Source organism: Xiphophorus hellerii, chromosome 22, assembly GCF_003331165.1.
Source record: "Xiphophorus hellerii strain 12219 chromosome 22, Xiphophorus_hellerii-4.1, whole genome shotgun sequence".
In the NCBI taxonomy this organism is placed as follows: domain Eukaryota; kingdom Metazoa; phylum Chordata; class Actinopteri; order Cyprinodontiformes; family Poeciliidae; genus Xiphophorus; species Xiphophorus hellerii.
This window is the reverse complement of record NC_045693.1, coordinates 1227164-1252937: the sequence shown is the minus strand read 5'-3', so window position 1 is coordinate 1252937 and position 25774 is coordinate 1227164. Positions and strand designations below refer to the sequence as shown.

At 47.9% G+C, this 25774-nt stretch overlaps 4 protein-coding genes across 4 annotated transcripts in view; 2 read left to right on the top strand and 2 right to left on the bottom strand.

Moving 5' to 3' along the window:
- The window catches only part of LOC116712916 (glutamate dehydrogenase, mitochondrial-like), a 7226-nt gene extending 4401 nt beyond the window's left edge, over positions 1-2825 (top strand). Inside the window, 6 exon segments of the mRNA XM_032552808.1 lie at positions 1-70; positions 561-641; positions 749-872; positions 944-1035; positions 1696-1758; positions 1870-2825. Coding sequence (XP_032408699.1) covers positions 1-70; positions 561-641; positions 749-872; positions 944-1035; positions 1696-1758; positions 1870-1989 — 550 coding nt within the window. The 3' untranslated portion in view covers positions 1990-2825.
- Positions 2826-9381: 6556 nt separating this feature from the next.
- Positions 9382-17221, bottom strand: LOC116712981 (shieldin complex subunit 2-like). Its single transcript, XM_032552893.1, has 13 exons — positions 17100-17221; positions 16674-16825; positions 15532-15717; positions 14673-15361; positions 14365-14515; positions 14183-14285; positions 13845-14035; positions 13131-13277; positions 12786-12995; positions 12448-12691; positions 12063-12178; positions 11782-11996; positions 9382-10293 (listed from the first exon to the last, which is right to left on the bottom strand). The coding sequence occupies exons 3-12, from the start codon at positions 15707-15709 to the stop codon at positions 11821-11823; spliced, it is 2205 nt and encodes a 734-aa protein (XP_032408784.1). The 5' UTR covers positions 15710-15717; positions 16674-16825; positions 17100-17221; the 3' UTR covers positions 9382-10293; positions 11782-11820.
- Positions 17222-17248: 27 nt separating this feature from the next.
- On the top strand, positions 17249-23959 carry LOC116712914 (glutamate dehydrogenase, mitochondrial-like). The gene is given in 14 exon segments (XM_032552807.1): positions 17249-17734; positions 18258-18338; positions 18412-18467; positions 20261-20324; positions 20428-20522; positions 20599-20610; positions 20612-20779; positions 20856-20993; positions 21064-21201; positions 21692-21772; positions 21880-22003; positions 22075-22166; positions 22828-22890; positions 23002-23959. Coding segments are annotated over 14 exon segments (1626 nt in total). The 5' UTR covers positions 17249-17340; the 3' UTR covers positions 23122-23959.
- LOC116712888 (uncharacterized) overlaps positions 19088-25774 on the bottom strand; it is a 57574-nt gene continuing 50887 nt past the window's right edge. The window contains exon 22 of the transcript XR_004337720.1: positions 19088-19352. The gene's annotated coding sequence lies outside the window, so the exon portion shown is untranslated. The remainder of the gene's footprint in view (positions 19353-25774) is intronic.

The following is a 25774-nucleotide window of genomic DNA, read 5'->3' as shown; positions in this document are numbered from 1 at the left end:
CGACATCCTGATCCCCGCCGCCAGCGAGAAGCAGCTGACGCGCGCAAACGCGCACCGCGTCAAGGCCAAGGTACCGGCAGAACCGGGCCACCAGGTCGACCAGGTTCTGGTCCATCTGGACTCTGTAGCTGGCAGGTTTCCTGTTTTCAAAGGGAAATGATGTTTTTTCCTGTTTTTCATAAATCACTTTATTAAAACATAAAGAAATAAACAAATCCTGTTTGTAAAGTTACACTGTAAAAACTGAACAGCAATATTTGGGTTTATTTAGCAGGAGAAAAACATGGGAGTTCATGTTTTCACAATGTCATTCATTCATTCATAAATGAGTTCATACGATCAGATTTTCTTATAAATGAATGGTTTTAAAACGACCGGCTGGCTTTGGACCGGGCCTGGTTCTGGTTAGTCAGCGGTTCACTGGAGGTTCTGTTGGAGTTCTGATAAACCCGTCTGACGCTGGAGGTCAGCTGTTCCTCTGGGTCAGATCCAATGTTTCCCTGACAAATATACTGCCTGGTTTCTCTGGTTCTGACCCGGTTTCTCTCTGGTTCTGACAGATCATTGCAGAAGGAGCCAACGGGCCGACCACGCCTGAGGCGGATCGGATCTTCCTGGAGAGGGACATTCTGGTGATCCCGGTCAGTGGGGGCTTCTGGTTCTGTTTTGGTTTTTGGTTCTGGTTCTGGTCTGGTTCTGTTCTGGTTTTTGGTTCTGGTTCTGGTCTGAGCTGCGGTGTCGTACCCAGGACATGTACCTGAACGCGGGGGGCGTCACCGTCTCGTACTTTGAGTGGCTGAAGAACCTGAACCACGTGAGCTACGGCCGGCTCACCTTCAAGTACGAGAGGGATTCGAACTACCACCTGCTGAGTCAGTGCCGCGCTCTTCATCATCACCATCGTCATGGTGGTTCTGGTTCTGACCGGCCCGTTTCTCCTCAGTGTCCGTCCAGGAGAGTCTGGAGAGGAAATTTGGGAAACTGAACGGCTCCATTCCAGTCGTTCCCACATCGGAGTTCCAGGCCCGGATCTCCGTAAGTATTTACACCCCGTATAAAGTATTTACACCCCGTATAAAGTATTCACACCCCGTATAAAGTATTTACACACCCCGTATGAAGTATTCACACCCCGTATGAAGTATTTACACCCCGTATAAGTATTCACACCCCGTATGAAGTATTCACACCCCGTATAAAGTATTTACACCCCGCATGGAGTATTTACACCCCGTATAAAGTATTCACACCCCGTATAAAGTATTCACACCCCGTATGAAGTATTCACACCCCGTATAAAGTATTTACACCCCCATGGAGTATTTACACCCCGTATAAAGTATTCACACCCTGTACAAAGTATTCACACCCCGTATAAAGTATTCACACCCCGTATAAAGTATTTACACCCGTATAAAGTATTTACACCCCGTATGAAGTGTGTCGGCTCTGAACACACCAGCAGTCTCTCGGTCAGCTGCAGTGAACGGTTCAGGTCTCAGCAGCGCCACACACAGGAACCTGGTGGTACAGCACAAAGTCCCTCCCACATACAGGAACAGCTTTACCACAGCCAATCAGAGGGGAGCCTCGCCCCTAACCGCCTCTGATTGGCTGAGACCTGGACCTCAGGGAGAGACAAACATCTTCGTCGTCCTCCTCTTCCTCAGTGCTGACCTTCCTGTTCTGCTGCAGGGAGCGTCTGAGAAGGACATCGTCCACTCGGGCCTGGCCTACACCATGGAGCGCTCTGCCAGGGTGACACACACACACACACACACACACACACAATATGAGCAGCTGCATCATTTGAGTCACAGCGCCCCCTGGTGGCTGGAGCTTTTATTCTGAAAGTCTTGTTTCCTGCAGCAAATCATGCAGACGGCCAGCCGGTACCAGCTGGGTCTGGACCTGCGGACGGCAGCGTACGTCAACGCCATCGAGAAGATCTTCAAGGTGTACCGTGATTCTGGGCTCATCTTCACATAAGGTTCTGGTTCCGGTTCCGGTTCCAGACGACCCGCCTCCCTTGGCGCTCCTGCTGCTTCATCGCTCCTCTTCCTCACAGCCCACCGGACCGCAGAGCCACCTCGCACTGAGGCCTTCAGACGGATCAGAACCATGTGGACCGGGCCGGATCAAGGAACGCCCTGACTCCAACTACAGGTTGTGCTGATGGACAGAACCAGGAAGTTCCTTCCAAAATAAAAGCCCCCTGGCAGAATGAAAGTTCTGCTGCAGTCAGATGGACTGGGTCAGAACCACTGACTGGTTCTACTGGACCTCCACATGGTTCTGGTCCCATGTTTTCATACACCTCGTTTACATTTCTGTTACTTTATCAACCCGGTTAAAGGTTCTGGTTCTGGTCGGGTTCTTGACTCCAGATGGTTCTCTTTCCTCCAATTTAAATTCTGCTGCTTAGATTCAACAAACCGACCCAAAACTCTCAGGCCCGGTTCTGGTACCAATATCAAATCCAAAACCTCTTGAACCTTTCCAGTAGAGGACAGAACCTGACCAGAACCAGAACCGGGTTCCCAGCTGTCTGATCATGAATGTGTTTTGACCAAAGATCGCCCTGAAAAGCTGCAACAAAATATTTAACAATTTAACATAAAACTAGATTTTGTTTTCAGAATCGTCTGAAAACAGATTTATTTTGTTTTGTAGAAATAATCAACTTTACCAAAGTGATTTTCCAGGGCCAGCCCAAGCCTTTTTGGGGCCCTGAGCAGATCTTCTCTTGGGGCCCCAGACCAACATGTCAACACCCAAACGTCATCATTTCTAGGCTACATGGAGCGTTTAGCATCATTTATAACTGGCTGTCATCATACTGTTATTATTATGGAGGTTGATTTTTAACGTAGGGCTGCACAGTGGAGCAGTCGGGTAGAGCTGTTACCTTGCAGCAAGAAGGTTCTGGGTTCGATTCCCGGCCAGGGGTCTTTCTGCATGTTCTCCCTGGTGGGTTCTGTCCGGTTCTCCAGCTTCCTCACACAGTCCAGAAACATGACAGTCAGGTTAATTGGTCTCTAAATTCTCCCTAGTGTGTGTGTGTGTGTGTGTCTCTGTGTTGCCCGGCGACAGACTGGTGACCTGTCCAGGTGACCCCGCCTCTCGCCCGGAACGTAGCTGGAGAGGCAGCAGTCCTCCTGACCCCATTAGGGACAAGGTGTTAGAAAATGGATGGATGGATTTTTAACGTCTAAAAATTTTGCTGAGTAGATAATATCAGTGGGATAGATCGGCCAATCGCCGTGTCACTTTGACCGGCGGAGGCTCTGCGTTTAATGAAGGAAGTGAGGCAACAAATGTCTTTGAGGTGGATTTATTTGGGAGCTCCAAATCTTCATTACACCAGCACCCTTCTTTTTTAGTGAAACAAAGAAGCTGACATTTATACCTGATGTAAGTTCCAACACTTACACCAGGTAAAGGGGTGATCCAAAAGAAAAGAAAAAAACACTACTTACACAAACCTAACAATAAATGATCCAACAAATATTTACATGCATGCAAATTATTAAAATTAAACTAATCTAAAGTCAATCAAAAGTAAATATAACTAAATATAAATCCTCAGAGTATTCCCCCTCTTAATGGAAGTTGGTATGCTCCAGGAGCATTCGTCTCCCTCTCTGATCCACCTTGCTGAGACACACCCAGAAAGGCAAATACTCAATTAACTCAAATTGAACTAATCTAAATCAAAACAAACTGACATTTCCCCCCCCCACATTCTCCGAACAGGAAAGATGGCCAGTCTCCCCACCCACAAAGAATGTTCACCAAATGTCACAAAATAACTAAACAAAGAACTAATACAAACACATTTGAACTGAAAACAACATAATATCAATAATCAACATGGGATGGAACCCGTGGTCTCCATCACATTTCCTCCCCCGTCACCCAGGACAACAGTACTCAGTCCTCAAACATCCTCGACAGAGAGTCAGCCACAAGGTTAGACTTCCCTGACCGATACTGCACTGTAAAATCAAAAGGTTGTAGTGACAGATACCACCTTGCAATGCGCATATTAGAGTCTTTCATTTGGTGTAGCCATGTCAGCGCCCGATGATCTGTCTCCAGGGTAAAATGGCGGCCCAACAGATAGTACCGCAGTGATTCCACAGCCCACTTAACGGCAAGGCATTCTTTTTCGACTGTGGAATACCTGGTCTCTCTGTCTTGAAGCTTCCTACTGAGAAAAACAATAGGATGTCTCTCACCATCAATGTCCTGCAGCAATACAGCACCAAGGCCTACTCCAGAGGCGTCAGTTTGCAATATAAACGGTTCATCAAAGTCTGGACTGTAGAGAACAGAGTCACTGGAAATTGCAGACTTCAGGTCCCTGAAAGCTTTGTCACACCCCTCAGTCCACTGTACTTTATTTGGTGCAGAGACTTTTGTTAAATCTGTAAGAACAGCAGCCCTGTCTGCGAAATGGGGAATGAACTTACTATACCACCCCACTAACCCAACAAAGGCACGGACCTTCCTTTTAGTCGTAGGAACTGGGTATGCATGAATCGCTTCTACTTTTCCCACTTGAGGTCTAACTTGGCCATGTCCCACCACATAGCCCAGGTACTCTACCTGCCTCTGAGCCAACTTACATTTATTAGGGTTAATGGTAAGGCCCGCATATCTAATGAGCTGTAAAACATGCTGCAAATGATGAACATGCTCCTCCCACGTCTGGCTGAAAACCACCACGTCATCCAGGTATGCCGCAGCAAAGTCAGATGCCTCCCTCAGCACCTGGTCCATGAGGCGCTGAAATGTCGCTGGTGCCCCCTGCAGGCCAAAGGGCATCACCCTAAACTGAAAAACCCCACATGGTGTTTTAAACGCAGTCAGTTCTTTCGCCTCTGATGCCAAGGCCAGCTGCCAGTAGCCCTTACTGAGGTCAAGTGTGGTAATAAAATTGCATCTCCCAACTCTCTCCAACAGTTCATCAATGCGAGGCATTGGATAAGGGTCAAATTTAGAGACACTATTGAGGTATCTAAAATCAATACAAAACCTTAAAGTGCCATCCTTTTTTGGTACTAGCACTACTGGACTGCACCATTCACTCACAGAGGGCTCAATGACCCCCAGCTCCAACATGAACTGTATCTCGTTCTTGAGTTGTGGGACGAGACGTTCCGGAACCCTGTAGAACTTCCTGCGAGGTACAGCATCGTCTCTGAGGTGAACCCTGTGTTGCATCAGGCTTGTAAACCCAGGTTTTTCCTGAAACAACTCTGGATCCAAAAGGGGTTTCATGTCCTGCGGTTGGATGGCTGAAGATGAGAGAGAGAAATTGCAACAGGTGCGGAGCTACAGGCTGGAAAAAATAGCTCTCTTCCTCCTCATCGTCCACCACGCGCACAAAGAGTTGCGGTACAACAGTGTCTGCATGCTCCTTTTCTGCATTGAGAACCTGTTGAGATGTGACTGAGAAACAGAGGCATTGCATTGCAAACTGTTGTGGTGAATCGTGGTATTGTTTCAAAAGATTAACATGGAAAGTCTGATGTTTCTTCTTCCTGTCTGGCATATACAGTTCATAATTAAGCTTCCCAACACATCGTGTGACCTCATAAGGGCCCTGCCATTTCGTGAGAAGCTTATTATCACTGGTGGGGAGCAACAACACCACTTTCTGTCCAGGATGAAAAATCCTCTCCCTGGCCTTTTTATCGTACCAGGTTTTTTGTTTTGCTTGAGCAGTTGTCATGTGTTGATGTGCCATTACAGCCATTTGTTCAAGTCTCTCTCTCATTTTCATCACATAAGACACCACATGCTCACCCGATGGACTGGGCTTTCCCATTGCTCTTTAAGAAGATCCAACGGCCCCCGTACTTGTCGTCCATACAGCAGCTCGAATGGAGAGAATCCAGTTGACGCTTGTGGAACTTCGCGATATGCAAAAAGCATATAGGGCAACCATTTGTCCCACTCTGTGCCAGTCATCTGAAACAAACTTGCGCAACATGTTCTTTCAGTGTTTGGTTAAACGTTCAACCAGTCCATCTGACTGGGGGTGGTACGGTGGTGGTGGTATACCCTTTATACCCAACAACTTGATAGACCTGCTTCAAAAGGTTTGACAGGAAATTAGTTCCCGCAGTCTGTAAGGATCTCTCTAGGAATGCCTACCCGTGAAAAACAGATGAAGCAAACAGTTAGCTACTTGTTTAGCTTTCACTGATCTCAAAGGAAAAGCTTCAGGGTATCTTGTAGCATAATCACAGATAACCAGAATGTAACGGTTACCAGAGGAGCTTCTCCCCAGGGGACCTACAACATCCATTCCTATCCTTTCAAATGGTGTTTCTATGATAGGTAATGGCTGTAGAAGTGCTTTAGAAACACCTCTGTTCGTAGTTAACTGACACGTGTGACAGGAAGAGCAGAACTGTTGCACCTGTGTGGTACATGCCTGGCCACACAAACCGACTCGCTATTCTATGAAGGGATTTCTGAAATCCCAGGTGCCCGGCCCCAAGGAACTGAATGAGCCAGTTCCATCACTTTTCCCCTTAGCTGCTGTGGTAAAGCAATGGCTTCCGATCTACCCTTAACCTGATAAAGGACACCATTCTCACAACATAAGTTTCATCTTCCAAGGCATTTAGTTACCCTGCTTCTTTCCCTCTACTTCTGTAACCTTATCAAACCATGGTTTTAATGTTGGGTCTGGATCTCTGATGGGCAGAAATATCTGAAGGAATATCAAAGTCAAATAAAGGGCAAGGTTTCATTTTACCTTCCACCTCCATTCTGGCCGAACCCAAAAACTTCTCCTTTCTTCTTTGTGCTCTGGATTTGGATGGTTTTACACCACCCACCTCCAGTTCTACATCATAGAATGGTAATTCCTTAAGCGAGTTCTGTACTGCCTGGGCTCTAGTAGTGACCCAAGCTACAGATTGGAGAGGAAAGTTCTGCTCCTGCCACTATGGGGACATGTTTTTGGAAGAGTGTAGTGTTCTGGGTCCTGACCTGGGATCCCTCATGGCCATCAGTTTGAGTCAAATGTCCAGCTGCTGTGTTCGACACTAAATCAGTCAAAGTGGGGACATCCAAGCCCAAAATGACAGCATAAGGAAGCCTTGAAGCTAATGCTACAGGTAATAGAAATGTCTGACCGCCTATAGTTAGATAAATCTCAGCTACAGGATACTCCTTTTCATCACCGTGAATACAACTTATTTTTGTCTTAGCATCACCCCACAGTTCTCTTGGCACTAAGCTAGACAGGACCACAGACTTAAAACTTCCTGTGTCTAACAAAGCTGTTTCACGTTGACCATTAACCAACACAGGGACTGTGTGAGCAGATTCAGGGGCAGGGGATGGGGAGGGTGGTCTGGGAACCGAACAAAGAAGAGAGGGCTTACTTCGTATAGTGGCAGGACATGTGTACTGTGTATGACCCATTCTGTTACACTGAAAACACCTGACATCTGGTCTTGAGGAAGAGTAGTTCTTAGCAGGGTTGGGTTTAGCAACAGAAAATGACTTTGTAGCTGAATAACTCCTAGTCTGACCTAGCGCACCACCCCTTTCACCCCCATCAGACTTACTTCTTCCCGTAGGAAAGTTTTCACGGCCAAAGTGGGCTCTTCTGGTCCCTGTCCTCGCTGACAAGAAGACTTCTGCCAAACTTGCCGCCTCCTCTGCAGATGTTGGGGCTCGTTCCCGGATCCACACCTCCAAGTCCGGATTCACCATCCTCAGGAACTGCTCCATGATCATCAGTTCTGAAATGTTCTTCACTGTAGAAGTCTCTGGTTTAACCCACTTATAGAACATGTCTTTGAGCCGAACATAAAGTTCTTTCGGCGTCTCACCCTGATGAACGTCCAGGGATCGAAACCTCCTTCTATAGGTGTCGGCAGTTATCTCATATTTGGTCAGAACGGCATCTTTCACCTTGTCATACATGTGAGAATCAGCAATGTCCATCAGCACATAAGCACTACGTGCTTTCCCAGTAAGTAGCGGAACCAGTCGGACTGCCCACTCCTCTTTAGGCCAATGACAGACCTTAGCTATCCTTTCAAAAGTTGTCAAGAAGTGCTCCACATCATCATCAGAAGCCAATGGAAGCAGCTTTGGCTCCCTCTGTGTGGCTGGAAGCTGGAAAGACATCTGACTTCGTCCATCATCATGGCTGTCGCCGTCGTCATCATGAGTGTGAGGATCCTCCTCCAAAAAGTCACGCTCATGTTGTCGTTCCTCCTTCAATTCCTCCACATGAGTCTGGAGTTGTCGAAACTGTTGTTGTAAATTCTTCCATCTTACTTCTTGGCATGCTGATTCCTTCTCAATCTGCTGGTCTCGGGCAGTTTGAGACTGCATCAGTGACTTGACGAGGCTAGCCAGCTGATCCAGTTTGTCATCAGCGCTAGCACCAGTAGCTGCTTCAGCTCCACTCATAGCAGCACTACTCTCTGGATTCTCAGTTTCATTACTTCTTTTACCACCTCTTGTCATCATCGTCTCATTGTTCCTCCAAAAGCCACACTTCTGACACCATTTGTCACTTTGACCGGCGGAGGCTCTGCGTTTAATGAAGGAAGTGAGGCAACAAATGTCTTTGAGGTGGATTTATTTGGGAGCTCCAAGTCTTCATTACACCAGCACCCTTTCTATTTTAGTGAAACAAAGAAGCTGACATTTATACCTGAGGTAAGTTCCAACACTTACACCAGGTAAAGGGGTGATCCAAAAAGAAAAGACAAACAAACACTACTTACACAAACCTAACAATAAATGATCCAACAAATATTTACATGCATGCAAATTATTAAAATTAAACTAATCTAAAGTCAATCAAAAGTAAATATAACTAAATATAAATCCTCAGAGTATTCCCCCTCTTAATGGAAGTTGGTATGCTCCAGGAGCATTCGTCTCCCTCTCTGATCCACCTTGCTGAGACACACCCAGAAAGGCAAATACTCAATTAACTCAAATTGAACTAATCTAAATCAAAACAAACTGACATTTCCTCCTCTCTCCCACATTCTCTGAACAGGAAAGATGGCCAGTCTCCCCACCCACAAAGAATGTTCACCAAATGTCACAAAATAACTAAACAAAGAACTAATACAAACACATTTGAACTGAAAACAACATAATATCAATAATCAACATGGGATGGAACCCGTGGTCTCCATCACACGCCGATCTCCCAGGATTAAGAGCTGCCAACGACTGAAAGACGAGATGTACAGGATTCCTGATGCTGATCTGGACGCCGTGTTTCTATGCAGAAACACCTGGTGCTGCTTTCTCAGGTGTTCTGATGAGGAGGAACCAGAAGTGAAGATCTCTGAACTTTTCATTTCTTTGTGAAAGGCTGAATCTCCATAGAAACAGATTTATTTCAATGAACTGCTGCAGCGAATCCAACATCAAATAACGACTTAACAACCGCTAGAAACACTGGAAACATTCAGTCAGGTGATGCTTCTCCTTCCTCAGGTCAGTTCTTCACATGTAGATGTTTCCTCTCCAGTTTATTTCAAAGTCAGAAATACTTTATTGATCCTATATTACATGTTCTTTGGGAAGCATGTCACTGTTCTGGTGGGGATGGCGTCGTCCATGTGGCTGGCACAGAGCGACCCGATCTGTTGCCTCAAAACAGGAAGCACAGTTTATTCATTAAATAAAGTTTGATATTAAACCAGGATAATTGATTCTGCATGGATGAGACCTTCATGTCTGCAGACCAGGAGAAGAACCTCTGAGGGTAAAACTGGATGTTTGTGGTTGTGTTGCAGGAGACATGGTGGAGGACGCAGTGAAGGGCGCTCTGGGCATCAAGGACAAAGAGGAGGACAAGAAGAAGGGAGGAATTAAGTCCATATTTAAAGGCAGCAACAAGGAGGAGGAGGAGAAGAAGAAGAAAAAGAAGAAGGATGAAGATAAAGGATTTTTCTCAAAGGTCTTTCACAAAGATGATGATGAAGACAAGGGGTTGAAGAAGAGCGGGTTCCAAGGCCTCTTCGCTGAGGGGCAGGAAGGCGGAGCCACGGGAGGAGGCAGAGCTATGGAGGAAGGCGGAGCTATGGGAGGAGGTGAAGAGGCCTGGGGAAACCCAGGCCAGACTGTCGCGGTTATTGAAAGAGGTATGTATGAGGAACAGGTAACTCAGATCCATGATTCTCTCCCAGTCCGTCTCCCAACACGTCAGTCGGTTCTGGTGTTGAGGATCCAGACCCACGCAGACGTCCTGCATGTCTTCAGGTGTCCAACACTCTGAGGTTGTCTCTGTAGGGGACAGACCAGTCCATCAAACTGGAGATCCTCTGAAGGTCTTTGCTTCTCAGAGACCAAATCTGTGATTTTTAGCCCTCAGTTTGCTCCAGCAGAGCCTCAAACTGCCAACCTGAGGTCAAACCCAGGGAACTTTAAACTCTGGGTGCTTTAAGTTCCCACAGTTCCTCTGGGAACTTAAACGTCTCGCAGTGTCTAGCAGAAGGTTAAGTTGTCGCCGTTTTAGAGGCGAATCCAGCAGGAAGCTGATGGAGATCAGAGCTGAGGTCTGATTTTTCACCAGATCACCAAACAGCAGAACCAGGATGAGCTCTGGGTCTGGACCGGTCAGAACCTGGTACCAGCAGTTGAATCGTTGCACAGGATCCGCTGATGATCAGCAATAAATAGATTTAAAAGGTGATGAACTAGAGGTGTAGAAAAATCCTTAATTGTTGACATATTTCAAATTAAGTTCTTGATTTTTTTATTTAATCATTTTCCATATGTGTTAATCTAATTAGATTACAAACCTGCAGTTTGGCTAATCTGGACTAAACTGTTTAATTACAAGAATAAAAGTTTTTTGTGATTCACCTTGGAGGGAAACGTCCGTCTCAATGTTGAAGCATAAAATCTAAACCAGAGCCTCCGGCTGACCAGCAGGGGGCGCCACAGCAGAGCCTCAGATTCCCCAGATCATCTCAATGAGCAAAATAAACGTGAAACATCTAGAAACTCTGTTTATTCTAGTTCTACTTCAGGGGTTCTCAACCTGTGGCTCCTGGACCTTCTGCATTGGCTCTTCGTAACTTTAACTAAAACCAAATCATTTGTTTTCTCTAGAAACAAACTATAAATTATATGTGGAAATTTTGTCATTTTTCTGAAATGTGAAAGAAAAAACATTAAAGCTGTTTAACATTCATTGGCTGGTGATCACAAAGCAGCCAATCAGGAGCAGCTTTCATTCTCCTTCACACTGATTGGCTGAACCCCAGAAATAAAATGGAGGTTCTTTGAAAAAAAATAAATTAAGTAGAGATTTATTGTGTTAAATTAGAAACAGTAAATATTCTTTATTAGTTTTTATTCCTGCTTATGGAAATAACTGATTTATTTTCAGACCTGTTTGATGATCTGGTGGAGGTGGCAGAACAAACGTCTAATAACTGAACCTTCATCCTGATGAAATCATCATCATCATCATCATCATCATCATCATCATCATCATCATCATCATCTTCCTGGCTTTCTCCTCCTGCTGTTTTTCCTCTTCCTGTATCTCTTCCAAATATTAAAATGTATTAAAGGAATAAAAATGTTTTAATAAAATTTATTCTGATCTTTATTTCATTTCAGCTTCTTTAACTCAACAAATATTAAATAATCAGAAGATCTGAACTCAGGTCAGATAAAATGATTTATGCAGAAATAGTAATAATAATAAACCTGCTGCTGATGGGTCATGTAACCCGCCAGCAGCAGGTCCAGTCCACACACCTGGAGGAGACTGTAAGCTCCGCCCACCAGGTGGGTTCTTCACCGGGTCGGAACCTGAAGGTCCATCAGAGTGAAGTCCTGACTGAGGGGAACGCTGTTCTGGTCGCACAGGAAGTGGCTCCGCACCGTGATGACCACCCACTTCCTGGGAAGAGCCAGCAGCGCCTGCAGCTTCTCCGCCGCCACCTGGACGTGTCGCATCTGAGAACCTGGAGCTGGAGGAGGGAAAAGAGTCGGGTCAGAACCGGGTCAGAACCTCACATGCGACCTGAGTGTCTCACCTGCGCTGCGCTGGAGTCGGTCCGGAGGAGCTTGGAGGATTTTCTGCAGAGGAACAGGAGGAACCCGGACCGTCAGGTGGGCAGAGCCCCGCCCACTCACCGTCAACACACCTGGCCTGAAACACAGAGGTGATGTCATCAGGTCGGCCATGTTTCTCAGCGCTGACATCACTGAACATGGTGGTTAGCAGACGCTAATGCTAATGCTAAAGCACAGTGCTAACAGTAATTAGTGAAAGCTAATGCTAAACTTCATTTAACATGGTAATTAGTGGACGCTAATGCTAATCCTAGCATTATTAAGCGGCTAAAACATTATTCAACGGCTGTTTGTGGCAGGTACCGATGATGTCAGCTGTGACATCACAGCTGACATCATCGGTACCTGTAGAAGCGGCGCAGGGCGGTGAGCGGCAGGCAGGCGTAGCACGGCGTGTAGATCCCGTTGCGGTCCGTGTCCAGTTCGGTGGTGCAGCGGCCGCAGCCGGTGTAGGTGATGTCACCGCTCAGCGCCGCCAGGAGGCCGGCCCGCGGCGTGGAGCTGTCCAGAACCGGCTGGGCTGGGTTCTGGGAGGGCGGAGCCTCCTGGAACTGGAAGCTGAGCACCTGGACTCTGAGCTCCACCTCACCTGCAGCAAAACGAAGAGGCTTCGATTTCAGCCTGCTCAGGGTTCTGACCCAGTTCTGATATGGTTCCGGTTCTGACGGGCCAGCCCGACTTACCGCTGTACTGCTGAGACAACAGCGTGTCCACATCCAGCTCCAGAGCCGCGTCACTTGGCCCTGGACGGCGCCACGCCCGCAGGAAGTCCAGCGCCCGGCGGTCTGTCGGGTCCAGAACCCGGACCGAGCTCCAGGGGGTGGAGTGCAGCTCTGAGAGGTCAGAGGTCAAACCCTCCCTCACCAGGAGCACTCTGAAGTCCCACACAGCATCTGAGGGCAGAAATGAACAGAGCTCCTGATCCGGTCCAGGGTTCTGACCCAGACTGGATCAGCCCAGTGCCCAGCTCACCCGGTTCCACATAAAGCTGTGCTTTAAGTCATTCTGTGACCTTTGACCCCTTGTACCTTTGTGTTTACTGAAGCGAGGCAGCCAGTCCATCGCAGCCCCCCACAGCAGCAGCGCCCCCTGCTGTCCGCCCGGCTGCTGCACCATCAGAACCGCCTTCATCTGGACCGCAGAGCGGTTCCGAGACTCGGCCTCGTCTCTCCACTCTGACAGAAACATAAGAGCCGTCACGGATGGACATAACATGATAATAACATGATAATAACATGATAATAACACATAATATCCTGATAACACAATAATAAGACAAGAGGATAATATTAAACCGCGCTACTAACATGACTACATGGTAATGTGATAACACTGTAATAAGACAGTAATAACTCAGTAATAACATGATATAACTGCCCAGTCATAATATTAATGCTTCTTTAAGTTTCTGCTGTGATGATCTGCCACCAAGATGTCGGATCAAAAATACAAGATGTAACTTAACATAAAACACTGAAAATAAGTGAAAGACTCCAATCAGAAAACATGATTTAAGTTTCCTGTTAATTGGACAAAGTTCCTGAGGTAAAGTTGGCGGCCATGTTGCTTCATGATGTTGATGTTTGTTCAGGAATGAATCCAGCAGCACCGCCGTCATGGCGACCTGCTAGGAGTCAGTAAGTCTCACTAACAGGTTTCACCTGTAAGCCTCACCTGCCTCAGGTTGCTTTAGCTAACATGCGTCCCGCTGGCCCCGCCCCCTGCCAGCGTGACAGGCTCACCTGAGCTGATGTGAGAGTGCGTGACACGAAGCAGAGCGTGAACCAGCGTGTTGACCCGCAGCGACCTCAGGGTGGCGTAAGGGAGCCGGCTCAGATCCTGCTGGGGCCGGCTGGGGACGGACACCAGCAGGGGGCGCCGCACTCTGACGAAACCACACAGAGAGCGGAGAGCGCGGGCGCTAACCTGCTGGCTAACTGGAGAGAGAGAGAGAGAGAAAGGTAGAGTTTGTCACACCTGGGCAAAGGAGGCTGCTGATTGGCTGCTGATTGGCTGCTGACTGGCTGCTGATTGGCTGCTGACTGGCTGCTGACTGGCTGCTGATTGGCTGCTGCAGTACCTGGCTTTGAGGTGGAGGGCGTGTCCCAGGTTCAGCAGTTTGCTGGAGAAGGTAGACTGGAGGACAGTCTCTGCTCTCCACCTGTCCTCGCTCACCTGCAGCCCTACAACACAAACACACACCTGAGATCAAACCGACACCAGAACTGGCCTCTCGGGTCTGGTACCAGAGTGTGTGTGTACCTGTGATGAGCAGAACCTCTCCAGGACTCACGGTCAGAACCCAGAAGGCCGCTCTCCTCCACAGCACCACCTTCATCTCGGCTCCTGATTGGTCCGTCACCACCATGGAGGCCAGAGGAATGCGGCTTCCTGCTGACGGACCCGACCGCACCTTCGGATCAGAACACGGATCAGAACACGGATCAGATAGCTTGTTAGTTCGCAGAGCTAACCACGGCTTAATTTTTTACCAAAATGGTGAAAATGTTCCAAACTCAGAGGACAAACATTTCATTTGTTTTTTTCACCTGTTGGACACCTGGACTCACCTGGACCTCCTTCAGATGGCAGGGGTGGACCACCACCACCAGGACAGAGTACCTGCGTCCCACCTGGTCACACCTGTCCAGACGGGTGGTGGAGGTGGAGCTCTCTGTTGCTGCAGACGTCGACTCCTCTGAGGGTCGTGGTTTCTTGCTGCAGGGGGGCGATGCGGGGGACGCCTGGGGGTCGGACTCCTGAGAGCAGAGGACGCCGTCTGCGGCGACCTCCACGACGACCCCACCTTGCTCCGCCCTGGAGGCCGGACAGGTGTGGCTGAACAGCTCCATGGAGTCTCCAGGAGACGAGGCGGCCGGGCTGAACAGCTCCGGGGTGCTGGAGGAGCCGGACGGGGGAATGGGCGGGGCTTCGTCTGGGCTGAGTGCTGATTGGACGGCGTGTCTTCCTTTCAGGATCAGGGCCTGGCTGAGAGTCCAGGTGCTGAGGAACTGGGTTCTGGTGGACAGAGGCTGCTGCTCTGGTTCTGGTTCTGGTGGAGCTAGAGGGAAACAGCGGTCCAGATACTCCTGGACCGAAGCAGAACACAGATCCTCCTCAGAACCATCTGAGTCTTCCTCGGTCCTCAGAGCTTCAGGCGCCAGTCCTCCATCAGATCGTCCTCTAGCAGACCTTGTGGCCCGACCCGGTTCCGGTTCTGTTGGATTCTGCTTACTCTGATCCTCATTCCCAGGAACATCTGAAAGAACAGGATCGTCATTCAGGATCCGTTTGGGTTCGACCCAAAGAACCAGCAGCACTTGGTGACTGGTCCATTTTGCTCCAGAACGGAACCAGAACGGGTCGGGTCGCACAGACAGAACACAGGAAGAACTCCTGAATCCCTGAGCGGGATTAAACCCCCCTCACCTGCAGCGGGTCGGAGACGGCCCGCCTTCCAGGTGAGCTCCAGGTGTCTCCATCCTGCAGGACGCTCTTCCTCCATACCAGGTGAAGGAGGATGAGGAGGAGGAGGAGGAGGAGGAGGAGGAGGAGGAGGAGGAGGAGGAGCGCCGAGGAAGATGTGGATCTTTGGCCGCTGATGCATGGTGTCCACTGAGAAGACAAACAGAACCAGAACCATTTGGGTCATTAGGTCAAACATGTTGGGCTGGATGCTTTTATTCTGAAGGGACAGCAGCTGGTTATTTAGTTCTGGTTGGTCAAGAGGTCAAGGTTCATCAGAGGAACACTGAGGTCCAGTTTTTTGTTCTGATGCGTTTGTAGAAACCGGGCCTTTTGGACTGTGACTGCTGCAGTTCCCAGTCTGACCAGCAGATGGCAGCGCCGCAGCGTAATGCTGCACTGCTGGCAATATTAACAAAAAATAAATAAAAATGAAGCAATATGAGGACAAAAATAACTACATTTATTTATTAACCACACAAAATGTTCACCTCAAGGTTGTTTGGGAGACTAAAGGTCCAGTTCATACAGAACATAACAAATCAGTCCAATCACATTCAGGGAATATTATAAACAATATACAGTTTGAGCTGAATTATAATAAACACTCAGATTTAAACTGGTCCAATGGAGAGAACGCTGGGTCAGACAGCTTCTAGAATCAGAACCGACCCGGAACCAGAACCAAACCGGGTCGTCACACTGCAGCTTATATCCTAATCTGGATTTAATTTGAGGTTTTAAACTTTTTACTCTGACTGTTACAGTTTGCTGCTGGACCAATCATTTGTTCTGGTTCCTATAAACAGCCAAAGGAGGCGAAGAAGAAAAATCTTTGCTGTATTTTTACAGCAGATTAAAGGTTGAAGGTTAAAGGTTTAAATCAGCCTGACTGTCTCATAGTTTGAGCTTCTTTCTGTGTTCTCTAATCAGTCACATTTCAGATTAATAAAGTTAAGATAATAGTTTTAATGTTTGTCATTTCCTTAAAAGTAAATACAACTTCATGGTTGCTGCTTGTTGATACTTTACAGGTTTACTGATCTGTTACTGGTCAGACAACATATTGGGCATACTGGTGAAGGGTTTAACAGCCCCGTTTTTACCTGAAGGCTTCTCCAGAGCCTCGCTGGAGGAATGCGCTGCAGGGAAACATTCAGGAAATGTTCTCCACGGAGAATCTGTCTCCAGGACAACGTGTTGTTATTAAGTGGGTTGATCCTGAAGGGAGTGTCGCCGTGGGCAAAGAGCCATATACCTGTCAAAACGCCCCACAGCGGAAAACACTGTAAAACAACATCATTTAAAGACCAAATGTTGAAATTAACCATAGCTTGAAATATTATACAGCATCTGGGATTTATTATTTAATTAACATTTGTTTTGAAAGTTTTCCCGGAAGTACGTGTGGTCTAAACGCTTGCTAGTATTAAACTATTTTACGCTGCTAACAAAACTTAATTAAAGGAGTCAAACGTGATGGAAACCTTCATACCAGACTGATATCTGCTCTATCTGTGTGATTAACTCACTGGTTGAGCCGTAATGATCAGTTTTCCTCTGTGTTTCTGCTGTTCGTGTTGAGCTAAGCTAACGGCTAACCGCAGCAGCTCCCGCCCGGCGCGCCCTTTAAATGATCGCGTGCGTTTGTTTGGCACGCGGCTGCTGCTGACAGGAAGGGGCGGCGGGAAGGAGGAGCCGCCGCTGCCGGGACAGACTCTCCGCTTCGGCGGCTCCATTTCCTGGACCTCCTTCCACCAGCTCACCCGCAAAATGTACCGCAACCTGGGAGAACTGCTGACCCGGGGAGCGGGTGGTCTCCTGGCCTCCGCCGCCGACTCGGCGCTGCCGGCGTCCGCCTCGCTGCTGCGGCGCCGCGGCTACAGCCAGGCCGCGGACCGGGGCGACGACCCCAACTTTTTCACCATGGTGGAGGGCTTCTTCGACCGCGGAGCCGCGATCGTGGAGGACAAGCTGGTGGAGGACCTGAGGACCCGGGAAACCCCGGAGCAGAAGCGGAAGAGAGTCAGCGGGATCCTGCGGATCATCAAGCCGTGTAACCACGTCCTGAGCGTCTGCTTCCCGATCAGGAGGGAGAGCGGCGAGTGGGAGGTGATCGAGGGCTACCGGGCTCAGCACAGCCAGCACCGGACGCCCTGCAAGGGAGGTGAGAGCCGAACCCAACCGGACCGAACCGAGTCAGCATGTAGAGCAGACACAGCAGAGTCCAGCCGGTACCTGCTGCAGGAGGAGGAAATATAATTATTAATAATAATGATGATGATGATGATGATAAATAATCCCTGCTTCTGGTTAAATTCATCCTGAAAAATTCAGATTTGTTTTAAATATGGACATAATTCTGTATGATCGGGTTTATTGTTATTGTTACACGTTTAATTATTTTACGGTCAAAATGAAAGAATAAATTAACACTGAAAAAAACAGGAAGGACCAGCAGAACCACTGGGTCCGGTCCAGTCTGGCCTGGTTCTGGTTCTGAGTCCTGTGTATTAAAACCCAAACAGACCAATCAGAACCAGTACCTGTAGGCTGGTACCGTTCAGCCTAAAGGTTACCGGGTCAGCCGGGACAGAGTCCAGAACCAGCAGGTCAAAGGAGGGATGGAAATGTTTAACGTCTCAGTCTGGTTCTGGTTCCAGTAGAACCCGGTTCTGGTTCTGTTTCAGGGATCCGGTACAGCACAGAGGTGTCGGTGGACGAGGTCAAGGCTCTCGCCTCCCTGATGACCTACAAGTGCGCCATCGTGGGTCGGTACCACACACACACACACACGCAGACCGGACCTGAACCGGGCCTAACCAGAACCGCCTGCTGTTCCAGATGTTCCGTTTGGTGGAGCCAAAGCTGGAGTGAAGATCAACACCAAGAACTACACGGTGAGCAGGTCCAAGCTACAAAACCGAGTTCTGACAGAACCGGGCCCGGTACCATTCATGTTCTGGTGTTTTCAATCAAACGGACGTTACAGACCGGAGTCTGGGTCGGTTCTGGACCGGAAACAGAACCAGGCTATGATTATTAATTAATTTGTATCAGTTTTTATGTTTTATCAATCAATCAATCAATCAATCAATCAGCTTTATTGTCAATTCCTCTTACATGTCCAGACATACAAGGGAATCGAAATGACGTTTCTCACTATCCCACAGTGATACAAGACAGGGCGTTACTAACACTGAGTAACAATAAAAGACACAGTCTAACTAAAATTATCCTAAACAATTAATAAATAGATGTACAATAACTAGACATATAGCGTAAAAAGTTTTACAACTGAGAATGTATATGTTTATATATAAGTATATGGAGATATACAGATAAAAAAAAGTGGCAGAAGTGCAGAGTTTAAATGCTGAATTTGCCCTCTATGTTAGGAGGGAGGGCAGTTGTGCAAGGTTCTGGGTTTCTTCTTCTTCTTCATCTTCTTGGCCGCTTTGATGCTGAGGGAGGGAATTCAGCATCCTCACAGCCTGATGGATGAAACTGTTGGAGAGTCTAATAACCAAAACATCGTTTATCCAGAAGTTTTTACTCAATTTAAACTTAAATATTAAAGAAAGTGAAATAAATGTTCAATCGAATCCAAAACGAACAGAACCAGAAACAAAGAACAAAGAGGAAACACCTGGACTCGGTCCGGTCACCTGGACGGGTCGCCTGGACTCGGTTCGGTCCGGTCACCTGGACGGGTCGCCAGTCCATCGCACACAGAGACAGACAGGACAAACCAGACACACACACACACACACACACACACACACCTTGGGAGAATTTAGAGACCAACTGACCTGACAGTCATGTTTCTGGACTGGGAGGAACCCGGAGAACCGGACAGAACCACCATGAACAGGGAGAACATGGAGAAAGACCCGGGCCAGGAATCGAACCCAAAACCTTCAAAGCAACAGTGCGACCCACTGCACCACTGTGCAGCCCGTTATTATCATTATTATTATTAAATGAAGTCTCGTTGGGTCAGAAGGTGAAACAGAACCGACCTGGAGGTTCTGAACTGGTTCTGGACTCCAGCTCAGTGGTACCAGCTGTAGTCAGATGGAGAATCTTTCTTCAGAACCAGAACAGAACCGGACCGCCCACAAGCTAAACAAAGGCGTGTCTGGATCAGAACGGCCCGGTTCTGGTCCAGTCCAACCGGTTCAACTGTGGAGACACTGAATAAACCCATCGGACCGGTTCAGTGGATCAGACGCACAGCAGGGGGCGCCGCAGCAGAGCAGAGTCAGATATTAAAATCGATCATCGATCGATCAGTGATCGATCAGTGATCGATAGAGGACTCTGAAGATGAAAGAACAAAAAACCCAAAACTGAACAAGAAACATTTAATTTAAAAACATTTTTAGTTTCATATTCTGGAAAAAATCTATTAATCACCTTTGATTCCACTTATTAATCAGTTAATCAATAATTCATCCACAGATCAAATGGAATCATGTTACTGCATTTAAAGCAATAAAGGGAATTTAATTATTTATCAAATAAAAATCTGCAGAATGAGCCAATTTTTGATTAGCTTAATCGATTTAATCGTTGCTAAATGATGAGGTGTTAGTTACAGACCAAACAGGACGTCTTAATCAGGGTTCTGGACGGGTTCATCTGGACCAGAACCATTCAGAACTTCCTCTGGTCCAATCTGTGTTTCCAGGACACTGAGCTGGAGAAAATCACCAGGCGGTTCACCATCGAGCTCGCCAAGAAGGGATTCATCGGTGAGGAAACCAACTTCCTGTTCATAAGCCCCGCCCACCTCACAGCCAGGGCCTGTGGTTCTGTCGGACCCGGCTGGTTCTGACCCTCCGTGTGGTTCTACAGGGCCCGGAATCGACGTTCCGGCTCCGGACATGAGCACCGGGGAGCGGGAGATGTCGTGGATCGCCGATACCTTCGCCACGACCACGGGACACAACGTGAGTCTGAGCCGGAACCAACTGGCCCATCTGACCCGACCCTGGTTCTGGTTCTGACCCGTCTGATCCTCCTCAGGACATCAACGCCCCACGCCTGCGTGACGGGGAAGCCCATCAGCCAGGGCGGGATCCACGGCCGGATCTCGGCGACGGGCCGCGGTGTTTTCCACGGCATCGAGAACTTCATCAACGACGCGTCCTTCATGAACCGGGTCGGGCTGGCGCCGGGCGTCCGGGACAAGACCTTCGTCATCCAGGTACGGCCGGCGCCGCCCGGCCCGGTAGGGTCCGGCGTCTCCGCTCCGGGCCGACCGGCTGCTCCTCTGATCGCAGGGCTTCGGTAACGTGGGGCTCCACAGCATGCGCTACCTGCACCGCTTCGGCGCCAGGTGTGTGGGCGTGGCCGAGATGGACGGCAGCATCTGGAACCCGCGCGGCATCGACCCCAAGCAGCTGGAGGACTACAAGCTGGTGGGTCGGCGCCCCCCGCGGGCCGCGCTCCGGTCCAGAACCGCACCCTAACGCTGCTCCCCGTCTCCAGGCCAACGGGACCATCGTGGGGTTCCCGGACTCCACGCCGTACGAAGGCAGCCTGCTGGAGGCCGACTGCGACATCCTGATCCCCGCCGCCAGCGAGAAGCAGCTGACGCGGCGCAACGCGCACCGCGTCAAGGCCAAGGTACCGGCAGAACCGGGCCACAGGTCGACCAGGTTCTGGTCCATCTGGACTCTGTAGCTGGCAGGTTTCCTGTTTTCAAAGGGAAATGATGTTTTTTCCTGTTTTTCATAAATCACTTTATTAAAACATAAAGAAATAAACAAATCCTGTTTGTAAAGTTACACTGTAAAAACTGAACAGCAATATTTGGGTTTATTTAGCAGGAGAAAAACATGGGAGTTCATGTTTTCACAATGTCATTCATTCATTCATAAATGAGTTCATACGATCAGATTTTCTTATAAATGAATGGTTTTAAAACGACCGGCTGGCTTTGGACCGGGCCTGGTTCTGGTTAGTCAGCGGTTCACTGGAGGTTCTGTTGGAGTTCTGATAAACCCGTCTGACGCTGGAGGTCAGCTGTTCCTCTGGGTCAGATCCAAATGTTTCCCTGACAAATATACTGCCTGGTTTCTCTGGTTCTGACCCGGTTTCTCTCTGGTTCTGACAGATCATTGCAGAAGGAGCCAACGGGCCGACCACGCCTGAGGCGGATCGGATCTTCCTGGAGAGGGACATTCTGGTGATCCCGGTCAGTGGGGGCTTCTGGTTCTGTTTTGGTTTTTGGTTCTGGTTCTGGTCTGGTTCTGTTCTGGTTTTTGGTTCTGGTTCTGGTCTGAGCTGCGGTGTCGTACCCAGGACATGTACCTGAACGCGGGGGGCGTCACCGTCTCGTACTTTGAGTGGCTGAAGAACCTGAACCACGTGAGCTACGGCCGGCTCACCTTCAAGTACGAGAGGGATTCGAACTACCACCTGCTGAGTCAGTGCCGCGCTCTTCATCATCACCATCGTCATGGTGGTTCTGGTTCTGACCGGCCCGTTTCTCCTCAGTGTCCGTCCAGGAGAGTCTGGAGAGGAAATTTGGGAAACTGAACGGCTCCATTCCAGTCGTTCCCACATCGGAGTTCCAGGCCCGGATCTCCGTAAGTATTTACACCCCGTATAAAGTATTTACACCCCGTATAAAGTATTCACACCCCGTATAAAGTATTTACACCCCGTATGAAGTATTCACACCCCGTATGAAGTATTTACACCCCGTATAAAGTATTCACACCCCGTATGAAGTATTCACACCCCGTATAAAGTATTTACACCCCGCATGGAGTATTTACACCCCGTATAAAGTATTCACACCCCGTATAAAGTATTCACACCCCGTATGAAGTATTCACACCCCGTATAAAGTATTTACACCCCGCATGGAGTATTTACACCCCGTATAAAGTATTCACACCCTGTACAAAGTATTCACACCCCGTATAAAGTATTCACACCCCGTATAAAGTATTTACACCCCGTATAAAGTATTTACACCCCGTATGAAGTGTGTCGGCTCTGAACACACCAGCAGTCTCTCGGTCAGCTGCAGTGAACGGTTCAGGTCTCAGCAGCGCCACACACAGGAACCTGGTGGTACAGCACAAAGTCCCTCCCACATACAGGAACAGCTTTACCACAGCCAATCAGAGGGGAGCCTCGCCCCTAACCGCCTCTGATTGGCTGAGACCTGGACCTCAGGGAGAGACAAACATCTTCGTCGTCCTCCTCTTCCTCAGTGCTGACCTTCCTGTTCTGCTGCAGGGAGCGTCTGAGAAGGACATCGTCCACTCGGGCCTGGCCTACACCATGGAGCGCTCTGCCAGGGTGACACACACACACACACACACACACACACAATATGAGCAGCTGCATCATTTGAGTCACAGCGCCCCCTGGTGGCTGGAGCTTTTATTCTGAAAGTCTTGTTTCCTGCAGCAAATCATGCAGACGGCCAGCCGGTACCAGCTGGGTCTGGACCTGCGGACGGCAGCGTACGTCAACGCCATCGAGAAGATCTTCAAGGTGTACCGTGATTCTGGGCTCATCTTCACATAAGGTTCTGGTTCCGGTTCCGGTTCCAGACGCTACCCGCCTCCCTTGGCGCTCCTGCTGCTTCATCGCTCCTCTTCCTCACAGCCCACCGGACCGCAGAGCCACCTCGCACTGAGGCCTTCAGACGGATCAGAACCATGTGGACCGGGCCGGATCAAGGAACGCCCTGACTCCAACTACAGGTTGTGCTGATGGACAGAACCAGGAAGTTCCTTCCAAAATAAAAGCCCCCTGGCAGAATGAAAGTTCTGCTGCAGTCAGATGGACTGGGTCAGAACCACTGACTGGTTCTACTGGACCTCCACATGGTTCTGGTCCCATGTTTTCATACACCTCGTTTACATTTCTGTTACTTTATCAACCCGGTTAAAGGTTCTGGTTCTGGTCGGGTTCTTGACTCCAGATGGTTCTCTTTCCTCCAATTTAAATTCTGCTGCTTAGATTCAACAAACCGACCCAAAACTCTCAGGCCCGGTTCTGGTACCAATATCAAATCCAAAACCTCTTGAACCTTTCCAGTAGAGGACAGAACCTGACCAGAACCAGAACCGGGTTCCCAGCTGTCTGATCATGAATGTGTTTTGACCAAAGATCGCCCTGAAAAGCTGCAACAAAATATTTAACAATTTAACATAAAACTAGATTTTGTTTTCAGAATCGTCTGAAACAGATTTATTTTTGTTTTGTAGAAATAATCAACTTTACCAAAGTGATTTTCCAGGGCCAGCCCAAGCCTTTTTGGGGCCCTGAGCAGATCTTCTCTTGGGGCCCCAGACCAACATGTCAACACCCAAACGTCATCATTTCTAGGCTACATGGAGCGTTTAGCATCATTTATAACTGGCTGTCATCATACTGTTATTATTATGGAGGTTGATTTTTAACGTAGGGCTGCACAGTGGAGCAGTCGGTAGAGCTGTTACCTTGCAGCAAGAAGGTTCTGGGTTCGATTCCCGGCCAGGGGTCTTTCTGCATGTTCTCCCTGGTGGGTTCTGTCCGGTTCTCCAGCTTCCTCACACAGTCCAGAAACATGACAGTCAGGTTAATTGGTCTCTAAATTCTCCCTAGGTGTGTTGTGTGTGTGTGTCTCTGTGTTGCCCGGCGACAGACTGGTGACCTGTCCAGGTGACCCCGCCTCTCGCCCGGAACGTAGCTGGAGAGGCAGCAGCTCCTCCTGACCCCATTAGGGACAAGGTGTTAGAAAATGGATGGATGGATTTTTAACGTCTAAAAATCAACATTATAATTAGCATTTTGAAAAGACGAGTGGTGCTTAATTGTGGGATATTAATAAGTAATATTCAAACAACGTCTTTAGTTTTTTGAATAGATGTGTAAAATGTGATTAAACTGTTACAAAATAAAACGAAATTACATTCACATCTTTCATAGACAAATTAAAAAGTTCTATAAAATAATAAAAATGTACAATTCTGAAATAAATAAGAGAGAAATCCACATAACAGCAGTTGAATATGACCTTAATTGCACATGCCTTGGGCCGGCTCTGAGTCTTAAATTTAGTGTATAAAATGTTTGTAAAATGAAATTAAATGAATGGAGAATTATGAAATCACTGAACTTCTGTTCATTACTTCTATATTTATATCTTAATCAGCTTTGTGTTATTGAAGATATTTAATTTGATTGTAAACAACCTAAACAAATAAAATCTTTTAAGATTTAAAATGAATGTAGCTGGTAAAGGTCAGGTAATAACGCAATCTGCTGCAAATCTGTAAAATTATTCATCTATTAAATTCTCCCTCAGGTTCAGGTCCTCTGTGGACGGAAAGTCTTTTTATTTTTCTGATCCGGATCTTAAGTTCCGTTCATTTCTTCTGTTTCTGAACGTTCCGTTTCTCTGTAATAATCTATGCAAACGCAGGTGGCGCCCCCTGTCGGCGCCTTGTGAAAGCTTGAGGCAGTCTGTTTATGCTGCGTGAAAAATGATTATTTTTCTGATCTGCCTGCTTTAACTGAAGCTGCTCTTCCGTCTTCAGGGGTTGGTTTAGCTTTTTGTGAGAACAGGAAGTTAAATAAAGCACAAATAAACCTCTTCCGGTTGTTTTCTCTCATTTTGTTACGTAACTATAGCCTTTGAAAGTCTGCGACGTGTTTAAACTGAAGCAATCAGGATTTTTTCTCAGAATAAAATAAGCTTTAAATGCATCAATTTTGTTTGTTCGTTTTAATTAAAATCTTTGGAGCACTGTCTTTAAACGTGAAGAGTTTAATTTGAATTACTGCAGAAAAGTATAAAAATCTATTTGTTTTCTACTGATTTACCATAAATCCCGTTTATGATGCTTATTTTGATCGTTTTCTCCACTGGCCGTTTCTTCGGGGGCGGGACTTAACCTTATGTTTCCACCAATTAGATGTCCGTGTTCCTGCCGAGGCTCCGGAATTCCCCTTCAGGTTCGGGGATTTCCGACTCCACTGACAGCCTGAGGTCACCATGACAACGGCTCTGAGCTGCGTCAAGCCGGAGCAAACGAGTGGGACAGGCACTTCCGATCCTGTTTGTTGTTTCAAAATAAAATCAGTAAAAATGGCCGAACTTCAGGAAATTACTTTACTGTTTGAGTCCCTGAAGGACAGCGGTGTCCAGAACGAGTCCTGCAGGTCCTCTGTCGTCCATGTGTCTCCGGTC